General features: G+C 58.1%; 3 protein-coding genes across 3 annotated transcripts in view; all 3 read right to left on the bottom strand.

Moving 5' to 3' along the window:
• PAGR1 (PAXIP1 associated glutamate-rich protein 1) overlaps window positions 1-1,358 on the bottom strand; it is a 4,957-nt gene extending 3,599 nt beyond the window's left edge. Inside the window, exons 1-2 of the mRNA XM_006896532.1 lie at window positions 877-1,358; window positions 586-668 (exon numbers count right to left, since the gene is read on the bottom strand). Coding sequence (XP_006896594.1) covers window positions 586-668; window positions 877-1,358 — 565 coding nt within the window. The remainder of the gene's footprint in view (window positions 1-585; window positions 669-876) is intronic.
• A 1,779-nt stretch (window positions 1,359-3,137) lies between these two features.
• PRRT2 (proline-rich transmembrane protein 2) lies at window positions 3,138-4,719 on the bottom strand. The gene is given in 4 exon segments (XM_006896531.1): window positions 3,138-3,227; window positions 3,229-3,299; window positions 3,302-3,452; window positions 3,823-4,719. Coding segments are annotated over 4 exon segments (1,209 nt in total).
• A 3,320-nt stretch (window positions 4,720-8,039) lies between these two features.
• On the bottom strand, window positions 8,040-10,216 carry MAZ (MYC-associated zinc finger protein (purine-binding transcription factor)). The gene is made up of 4 exons (XM_006896530.1): window positions 9,951-10,216; window positions 9,493-9,556; window positions 9,043-9,214; window positions 8,040-8,265 (listed from the first exon to the last, which is right to left on the bottom strand). Exons 1-4 carry the CDS (start codon window positions 10,145-10,147, stop codon window positions 8,063-8,065), a joined length of 636 nt encoding a protein of 211 aa, XP_006896592.1. The 5' UTR covers window positions 10,148-10,216; the 3' UTR covers window positions 8,040-8,062.
• Window positions 10,217-10,223: the final 7 nt, after the last annotated feature.

The raw sequence follows: 10,223 nt of genomic DNA, 5'->3' as shown, positions 1-10,223 counted from the left end.
GAATGCTAGGATTTTACATGAAAACCAAAGAGCTGAGTTTTGAAAGGAGGAGAAATGCTTTGCAAGCACCAATCCCATTGAGGCCCTGTGGTGAGAGAAAACAGTAACTCCTATTTGAGAGGAATGAGAGGTGGCAGTGTCCCAACTCAGGTTCTGAGGGACAGAAAGTTTTAGTCTGGGTAGAAGATGTTCAATGTTTAGAGAAGATGAAGAAAAGAGGGAGTTTGAGATGATGATGACAAATCCCAAAAGCAGTATATGAGTTAAGAGAGTGAGTGGGTCAGACAAAAAGATGGACACAGGAGCAGGATGCGCTAAATACAGTTAGCCAAACACAATACACAAAGATAACCATAATAATGGCTGACCAAGAAGACTGGGCCTTCTGAGAATATGAAGATCAAAGTTATGGAGCATGACCAGATTATCTGAGATGGTCTCGAATATGCAAGGTGTCAATCTAAACTAGAAAAATGGCATCAACTGGGCAAATGTCTTCTGCTGTCAAAGACCAAGGCCCCAAGGCAAGGTTCCCTCCTCCCCGGCCCTCTTCAATGCCCCTCAGTTTCTCCCTCTTGTCTGTACCTGGAGTTCGTCTTCGGTCAATCAGGGAATCCTTGGGTGTCATTGGCTCATCGTCAAAGTCAAACTCCGTTGGCATGTGCGGTCTGGAACAGGCAGAAAAGCGAACAGAAGGGTGAGGGTGCCATTTCCCCAACACCCACCCAAGCGCCTCGCCCCAGCCTGCCTGCTCCTGCTCTCCCTTCCTTCCTCCACACTTTTCCCGCTTCCTACACTCTTTCTCTTCCCCTATTTCCCCCCTGGCATCAGAGGAGATGCTCCCGGGGCAAGGTGGAAGGAAGGAAGAGCCCTCACTTTTCCTCCTCCTCCTCCTTGGCTTCGGGCTCCTCGTCGGATCGCTCCTCCTCGCTCTGGGCCTCGGGGGTGGGCGGCCGGCGGGGCAGGATCTCCGCCTGGAGCTCCAGGGTCCCGTGGGCGGCCAGCAGCTCATAGAGACGCTGGATTTCGGCGGGCGGGGGCATCCAGGACTGGCCGTCGGCCGGCAGCTCCAGCTCCTCGTCGCTGCAGGCCACGCACCAGTCCTCCGCGTCCCCCTCTGCGGGCTCTTGCCCTGCGGCGCTAGGGGCGTCTTCCTGGGCCTCCGGGCCCCCGGGCCCCGCGCGCTGGGCCTCCTCCCGGTCACCTTCCCTGTCTTCTTCGGCCTTATTAACCGAAGCAGGAGGACCTCCGGGGTCCTCCACGGCCAGCGCCTGGAGGCCGGAGGTCATTTCCCCGTCTTCAGACAATGGCGCCGCCGCAGTGGCCACAGCTTCCCCATGACCCCTACTAAGGGACATAGGCCACTAGGGAAGGGGTCTTGCGAAGACAAGGAATGCGGGGATGCAGCCGTCCACTCCCAGGGGACCCGGCTCCAATGGGGCTCTCCAACCAATCAGACTCCTGCAAGCGATCCTCTGTCAGACCGCCGGTCCCCAGAAGGGGGCGCTCAGCCCCCACCCCAACTGACCCCGATATTTCCGGGGACTGCAGAAACCCCTATTCTGAGCCAGAGAAGTCAAGGAGAGGGGCAGGCCCACTCTCCTCGCCTTCACACCGTCTCTCTCTACACTTGCACCGGGGGCCCAATCCTCAGGCCTTGCAATTCGAGAACAACGCCAATTCCGTTGGCGACGAAGGCTCACAGTACCCAGGCGAACAGGGATGGCGCGAGACGCTCCTTCCTTATTAAAGGCGGGAAGGGAAGGCTTGCACATGCGCAGAATGGGGAACTCAGGTATAAGCGGCTTCGGCCCACAGTAAAGATGGCTGCCGGGCCGACGCATGCGCATGTCGCTCAATACCATTGGGCAGGTGTTGTGCCAACGCAAAGACCAACTGAGGCTTGAGGTGAGTCTCATGCAGTCTCCGTTTATTGGTGTTTCAGACCCATGCAGCAGCATCCGGCATACAAAAAGGGGGAGATCAGTTTGATAAATGTGTATTAGGAATTCTAGTTTTACACACTCACACTTAAAAAACAAACAAACAACAAAAACCCCTCGTCAGCTCCAAACACTTTCTTAACTCGATTCCCAGCCTCCCCTTCCGGCCGTCGCGTGCATAAGCAAACCTCCCTTGTTCTCTTAGAAAATAAGTAACACAGCTCCCCATCTCTTCCTCTCTCCCTGAGGTTGGGAGCTTTGGTCCTATATCTTGGATTTTTTTCCTTACAAAGATGTGAATGGTCTGAGCTCTGATGCCTTTCGAAAGAAACAGACGGACGGGTGATAATAAAAAGCCCAGATGGGGCAGGTCAACAAGACTGAAATGGGGACGAGTCACCTGTGGTGTCTCTCCTTCCCCTCCCTGTCCTTGTTTGGAAGACGCCCTGGCCACTCTACACATGCCCCCCACCCCCCACCCCGCGACAAGGCTTGGCCATAAACTCCGCGATCTGCAAGGCACCCAGGGGGCCTCTGGGCCTGACTGATCCCAGCAGAGAACAGTCAGGAGCCCCTGGCCCCAGAGTAGGGGAGCCCTCTCCATATACCCCCTACCCGCAGCCTGATCGTAGTGCTGGAGGCTTTGTCGAATAAACAGTGGAAAGAGGGTGGAAGGGAAGATGCTGAGGGGCGAGGGGCGTTGAGGTGGGAAAGAGGAAGGAAATGAGGATGTGGAGAGGAAAGGGAATATGATAAGGGAGAGAAGGAAGGAAGGAATGATGAAGATGTCAAGACAGAGTTGGGCTGGGAGGTGGGGACCGAACCGAGGGCCCTCACTGGCTGAGGTGCAGGAAGGCTGAGAGAGTGCAGAGAGTTTGGGAAATGTTCAGGAAAGCTGGCAGAAGTGCACGGAGGTTTCAGAAATGCAAGGAGGAGGAGGCCCAGAGGCTGGAGGGGATGCAGGCAGAAGTGCAGGGAGGTTGGAAACAGTGCAGGGAGAAGGGAGGCCTACGGTTGTAAGAGGAGCCTGGCAGGATGCAGGAGCAGGAAAGAAGCTGTAAACAAGGTTGCTCAGGCTCCCTTGGTCCCTAAGGGTGGGGGCCAGGGCCATCAACTGGGCTCCCCCCAGGGGAGGGATGGACCCAAGGCAGCTCCCAACAGGAAGAAAAGTCTTGGGATGCGGGGCAGAGCCCCTCACTTATACACTGTGGGAGAGGAGAGGGAGGGACAGACAGGAAAGGTGGGAGGGTGGGGAGAGACAAGGAGAGACAAAGGAGAAATAGGGAGACAGACAGGAGAGAGCAGGGGCAGGGGTTAGTAAAACTTCCCTTGCCAACCCTTCCACTCCTCCCAGCGTGTCCCTGAGCCCCACTCACCGCCCAGGTTGATGACACAGGAGGCGATGATGATGAGGACCCCCCCTACCAGCGCCACGATGCTTAAGAGCTTGGCTACTCGGCCCAAACGCTGGGCCCCATCCACGTCCCCCTGTTGCAGGCTGTTCCGGGACTGGGGTTAGAGTGAGGGTGGAGATCATCATGGGCCAGGTCAGCAGAAGCCCACCAGAGATCAGGTGAGAGAGTCATCCAGTGGAGATAGGTCGGCCGGTGGACAGTGGTTAGGAAGAAAGGAGGATTGGAGAGGCAGGGGGCGGAGGGCACAGGTCAGTAAGGCTGTGTAATCATGTGACATCCCTCCCAACAAAAAGGGTAGAGCAGTCGTGGCTCAGAGGGTAAAGTACTGGGAGTACAAGCAAAGGCCCAGTAATTGGGGTGGCAGGCTCCATGCAGAGAGGGAAGGCAAGGCAAGGCCTGGGGCTCCGGCCTGGTGCCAATAGGAAGTGCACCATGGGCCTGGGCCAGGGTCCCACAGGGCTCACCATGACGGCATAAGCGAAGGCCACGATATTGACAGGCCACATGGGGCAGAAGCAGGACAGGATGGCGAGGATGATGTAGTCTCGTGGTTTCTGAGCACCTTCACCTCCCTCCACCCCAGGCCCGGCCAGCTGGGAGCTGGGGTGGCGGCTCAGGCTCCCTCGAGGTGACCCCGGATGCCCACTGTGAACCCTTCCTAATCTATCCTCCTCAACCAGCTGCTGCAGCACTCTGGGGGGAGCCCCGTTGGCTGGGGGGGTTTTGGTTGAGGGTGGTGAGTGAGGCTGAGGGGCAGGGCCCTCTTCCCCATCACCAGCTTGAAGGGGGACCACAGCCCCATTCTCCTGCTTTTCTCCTAGACTTTCTGTGAGGGCCTCAGGGTTGGGGTCCACCTGCGTAGGAGGTTCTGGAGGGTGGTCTGGTTTAGGAGTGTCCTGGGAATCTGGCTGAGGGTCTGATTTGGAGTGTTGGTGGGGAGTAGGCTCTGAAGCTGGCAAAGGCGGGGCTCCAGATTCCGGCTCAGAAGCTCCCTGTCCTGCGGTGGCCTCTGTGCGCACCCCGGATTTGGATGCTGGGTCTTTACTTGCTTCTTCCTGGCTGGAGCTGGTCTTTAATTTCCCTCCTGGGCTTGGACTCAGGTCTGTGGCCTGAGCAGTTTTAGGGGCTCCAGCTGGGGTCTCTGTGGTTCCCGAAGCCAGCTCAGCCTTGGACCCTGAGTCTAAAGGGACCCCACTGGTGTCTGAATCTGGCTGCTTGGCCTCTGGCTCATCTGAGACCCCAGGTGGGCCCCGAGGAGGAGGGCCAGTTTCAGCTTCAGGATGGCTATGCCCATCTCCCTGGGTCTGGGGACCCTCAGTGACCCCCTTCATCTCAGAGCCCTCAGTGGTGCTGGCTGCCATTTTGAGATGGGAGAAGGGAGAGGGCCTTGGTGGGGAGTATGGAGCAGCGGGGACAGCAGCAAATCCTGCAAGAGGAGGAGAGACAGGCTTATGTGAGGAAGAGGTGGCCAGGTCTCTGCACTGTGAGCCCACAGCCGCCCTGCTCCTGTCTCAATGCCGCTCTTGGGCTGTCTCTGGGGAGAAGGAAAAAAAAGTTGCGGTTTCCTTTCCTTCCTTGGGGTGGGAGATCCCAGGGCGAGGAGGGATGGTCCCCTCAAAGTCTATTCTGTGTAGAGAGCCGTGGGAGATCAACCCTTGTGTGCAAAGGACTCTTGCCACGGCCTCTCCTGGGTTCTTTTTTTCTCAGGGAGATGCAGACTCAGACGATTAGCTGCCCTAGCACGATTAGCTGCCCTAGCACTCGCAAACCAACGAGCTATGCAGACCCAAGGAAAGTCTGCCAGGCCCCCAGAGCAGAGGGACCGACATCCACATTCCACTCGCAGGCGCCCTCCCCTCCTCCCTGGGCGCCCGGGCGGTGCGGTTTTCTTGCTGCGTGAAGCGAGCGCAGACACCTCCGCCCCTCCCCGGGCATCTCCTCCAAACCCCTTCCCAGCCCTTCACCCAGGGATTCTCTCACTCCTGGGGGGTCGCCGTCTCCTCCCGCTTTGGCTCAGCGCGCCTAGCACCACCAGCCTTCCTGCCAGGCACCCGCATTCCTGTGCAGCCCGCCCGATGTCCGCCGTCTGTCTGTCCACTCCTCCCCGCAGCCTCCGCAGGTCCCCGTCTCACCTCGACGCCGGCCTCGAGACTGCTCCCACCGCTGCCGCTGCTGCAGCAGCCGCAGCCCGGGAGGGAGCGCGTCAGCGAGCGAGCGAGCGAGCGGGCGCGGGCGGGCGGCTAGGCTGCTGCGGGTCTTCCCTCTCCCCTCCCGTCTGCTCGTCCCCTCCCCTGCGCTCCGCCGCCACGCACCGCCCCCGCCCCTCCCTGGCGGCCCCGGGGAGCCACTAGTGCGGGGCCCTGCGTTACCAGGGCAACTGGCCGGGGGACCACTCGTGCCCCCTCCCTGTGCCCTCCCACGCGCCCCTCCGGGGGTGCCCCTTCTCCAAGCCCACGACCCCTCCCGCTAACGGTCACCAGGGGTCCTGGCAGAGGTACAGGGCTGTGCGAGGAGACGGAACCAGAGAATCAGGCAGGTCCTGGTGGAAGCACCCCTTCTGGGATACTGGAAGGGGAACTGAGAGGGGGCCAAGTCGGAGGAGGCTGCAGAGATGCGGGGTGGGGTTTCAAGAGAAAGGAGGCTGCAGAACAGAGTCCCTCCACCCTAAAGAAAGAGCAGCAGCATCAGAAACGGGAACTTTCAAGCTCTTGAGTCGGGAAGGGACGGAACAGGCGGTGGCAAGGCCAATTCCTAGAAGCAAGGCAGCCTGTGCCGCAGGACGGGTTAACTGGCAGAGAAGCCCCGTAGACCGAGGGTAAACAGGTAGCTTAGACCAAACCAACAGTTTTCATTTCTATTTTGGGTCCTCCGATTTTCCCCGTATTTGTGCACCTTTCAGAATCGTAATGGGGTGCACGTATTAGTGGGGAGTGAGCAGCCGGCGGTGGGTGTGGCTGGGAGAACAGCTTTATTCTACCAGCTGTTTTGGGGTGCTAATCAGGGCCGTGGCAAACCTCCAGCGGGCTATTTTAGGCTTGTCTCTGGCATTCCTGAGATTGGAGGATCAGGGACTTGGTCCCCCAGTCAGTTGCTTTGGTCTCACTCCAATCTGGGATGCAGTCAAAGTTACCACCTCCTCTGTGGCAAGAGGGACCAGAGCTCAGAGCAAGGATGAGGCTTAGACCTGTGACATCAGAAACCTCTTGGATGGAAAAGGGGCTTGGTGAGGGAAACTCATTTGACAGAGAGCCAGAAGCAGATTTTTATTTAAAATTTATTGTAATGGGGTCCGCGCAAGGAGGGGAGGAGGGCAGGGAACATGCAGGAGACACGGGAACACGATGACATGGCCAGGGCCACAGCTTTAGTGGGAAGGATGAGAGGAAAAAGAAAAAAGAAACAAACAAAAAAAGGCCAGCTCTGGAGCCAGGGTAGAAGAGGGAAGGTGAAGCCACTGTAGCTGTGCCCCCATTACAGGAAGCACCTCTATCCCCTAGATCCCACCATTTACCCTGGCCCCCTCCTAAGATTCCATCTCCTGTTCTGACTCTGGCACTAGTGGCTCCTCCCTTTGCTCCCCTAGACCTGTTTCTCCTGACAAGATTCTCTAGTCTGGGTGATGTTCAGGATCTGACCCCAAACACCTCCTCATGAGGGTACAATCACTACCCTCCCTATTTCTGTGTCTCATTTTTGCCTTGTTCCATCTGGGACAGAATCTTTTGATTCCCCTCCTTTCCCTCCTTCCTCCCCCTGAGGGAAAAAAAAGAAAAGGAAGAAAAGAAGCACCAACTCCCCAGGGAGGGGCAGCAGACAGTAGAAGGGGAGGGAGTCAGGAGGAGAGCTTGAAGGACCACCGAGAAAGAAGGCTCTCAAATACCTGGGAGGGCAGGGCAAGGCAGGGCAGGGGCTTACAGAGAAGAGGAGGGGTGAGAACAGTGGCCACTCCTGTCCTCTGCCACCCCTGCCTACTGTCCAGGGGAATTCAACACAACCAAGAGGACAAGTGTGTGTGGGGTCAGTTCATAAGGAGAATAGAGGAACAGGAGAAACAAATTGTTAAAACCTAGTTAATTCCCCTACGAAGACCAAAGACGTGGCTTCTTCCTCCTTTCTGGTTGGAGGCTTCTTGGTTGGTGGGGCAAGTAGCGAGGAGTTGGTGGGAAAAAGGGGGACGGAGAGAGGACACCAAAGAACTTTCCTCCACTCTCCACTCCCACCAACTTGGAGCTCACCAGGGCTGGGAGGGAAGTGGCTGAGAGCTCACAGGCACCCCCTCAGCCCCTGAGAGGGAGCCCACGGCTGTGGGTGGCGCAACCACTGCTGTTGCTGCCGCAGCTGCTGCCGCTGCCGCCGCCGCCATTGGGCAGACCTCACCAGTACCTGTAGTGAGAAAACAGAACATCAGTGAGATCCCAACGCCAACAGCCTTGCTCCTCATCCCAGACTCTCTTCCCCCCGGGACACAGCCGTTGCTTTCTGTTTGGTTCCCAGAGGCTGGAGCCTGCATTCTTACCCAAACAGAACCATTCTCCTGGAAGTTGGCCCTGTCCCAGAAGTATCCCTAACCTAGGCGATGGAGGGGCACCCCTGGCCTTCCTGCCATCCCCTATTGGGCCCTCTGAGTCCCTTGTCCCACACAACCCATTCCATCCCCCCACTAGCCATGTCCCACGCCTTGCCTGGTGGGTGCGGGGGTCCCCCTCAGCAGGTGGGCTGTGGCTGGGGGGCATCTCCCGGGACAGGGGGGGTAGCCCCCCCCAGATGGGTCTGCATGTGGCCGGCCAGCTGGGCAGGGGTCTTGCAGTGCACGCTGCACAGCTTGCACAGGATGCGGTCAGCCCGCGGGGCCTGGAGCCCATGGTCCTTCACCGCGTGGATGCGCAGGTATGCTGCTGTGGTGAAGCCTATGGGGGTGGGGTGGGGTGGTGGATCGGGGTCAGCCAGGCGGAGACCCCAGAGACAGGGCTGTTCTCCTCGGCTCGGGACACCCCCATGTCAGATGGCCCTGACCTCCTCCCACCACATCCTCGGTAGCCTGGGGCCAACTATTCTGCTGGGGCAGGTGGTCATAGCCTTTCCCCAAACTTGGGGCCTGGTTTGAGTAGTGCCAGCTTCTCAGCCTTGGAACCCACAGAACCCATTCTGTGTGGCTCGGCGATCTCTTCTGGTGGGACAGGACTGTGATACCTAGCCATTCGAGGGGTTGACCCTCAGCAGAGACGGCTGTGTCCCCTCCCTCTCATGTCCCACATGTTATTGCCTCAGTTACTTAGTGAATAGTTAAACATGTTTATGAGCAGTTTTTTCTGCTTCTGAGGCAAGTTAAACCCCTGCCGATGTACTCATTTCACCCCGGAGGCTGGAGACAAGAACTTGTGGCTGTGCTGTTGAAAGCGTATCTTTGAATTCAACTCCTGGGAACTGGCTTGCAGCTGTCCCACTCTGATTTATTTCCCCACCTACCCTCTAGAAGAATGACTTTGATAGATGGTCTCTTCCAATCAGGTTCTCTCAGACCTCAATGATGTTCACTCACCCCACTGCTGCTTCATTTGCCTCCTAAAGGGCTCCAGCTGATGCCATGAGTTCTTGGCTGCAGCGCTTTAACCCACAACTGACAAGCCTCTGGCTTTGTCCCCTCCCTGTGTGCCCACCCCCTCCCAGCAGCCCTCAGCATGTACCTTTGTTGCAGAGCTCACAGACATGGTGAGGGCCCTGGCTGTGCACCTTCATGTGGTCCGAAATATAAGCCGAACTCAGCATCTTGCCACACACGTGACATGGCACCTTCTCCTCGTGTCGTACTGTGTGTGCCCGGAGTCGATCCTTTGTAGCAAAAGCTGCCTCACATTTCTGGGGAGGGGGGAGGGGCGTGGGGGGATGTCACAGGAGAGTTAAAGCTTGGGGGAGTGGGGGAAAGGGGGCAAGAGGTTAAAGGGGTCAGAGCCTTGGGGATCTTTCATCTGTAGGAAATGGGATTGAGATGAAGAAGTCTTGAGGAAGGGATGAGAAAATGGAGTGAAAAGGCAAAAAGAAGAGAGAGAAAAAGGGGGTCTGAGAGGCTGAACTCAGACAGCTACAATGAGGATCAAAATCATGAAAACCAGGACAGCAGGAGGTGGGCTTCCTACCTCACATTTGAACGGCCGTTCTGTTGAGTGCACTTGTCTGACGTGACTGTTGAGGTGATCCGGCCTGGAGATATGGTGAGGGGTAGGGGGAATGGGACAAGAGTTAGGTTGGTGGCCCTTGGGATAAGCGGGTACCCCAAACCTTCCAACTTAATTAACACAGATGCATCTAAAGGCCCCAGCGCCTTGCTGCCTAAAACCTGGATGCTGGAAGTCCTAGTTCTGCAGGAAACCCCTCCCCTTGGCCAGGTCCCCTCCTCCTCCTCCCACTGGAAGCTTTCAACACAGGGCCCACCTCCTCTGCTAAGTACCACCCCCTGCTCCCTGGTAACCGGGAGAGGCCTGCCTCCCTCTGCCCCCCGCCAGTGGCTCCCGGTGCCCATCCTCCGGAGTCCGGGCCACCTCGCCGCCTGTCCCTCCCTCCCGGCCTCGCGGGGGGGCTGGCGGCCCGTGCACACCGGGAGAAGCTCTTGCCACAGTGGGAGCAGTTGTAGGGCTTGTGCACAGCGCCGTCATGTGAGCGCACGTGGTAGCTCATGCGGTCCTTGCGCTTGAAGCGCTGCTGGCACACCGGGCACTGGTAGGGCTTCTCGTCCGAGTGCGACAACTTGTGCCGGTTCAGGTGGTAGACGTCGCGGAAGGCCTTGCCGCACATCTCGCAGGCGTGGTTCTTCCGGATGCGCTTGCCCGACGCCGTGGTGGTCACCACGCCGCCCGCGGCCACCGCGGCC

This window comes from Elephantulus edwardii, unplaced genomic scaffold, assembly GCF_000299155.1.
Source record: "Elephantulus edwardii isolate Elephantulus edwardi_28Jun2011 unplaced genomic scaffold, EleEdw1.0 scaffold00186, whole genome shotgun sequence".
Lineage (NCBI taxonomy): Eukaryota > Metazoa > Chordata > Mammalia > Macroscelidea > Macroscelididae > Elephantulus > Elephantulus edwardii.
This window is presented reverse-complemented; position numbering and strand designations above follow the sequence as displayed.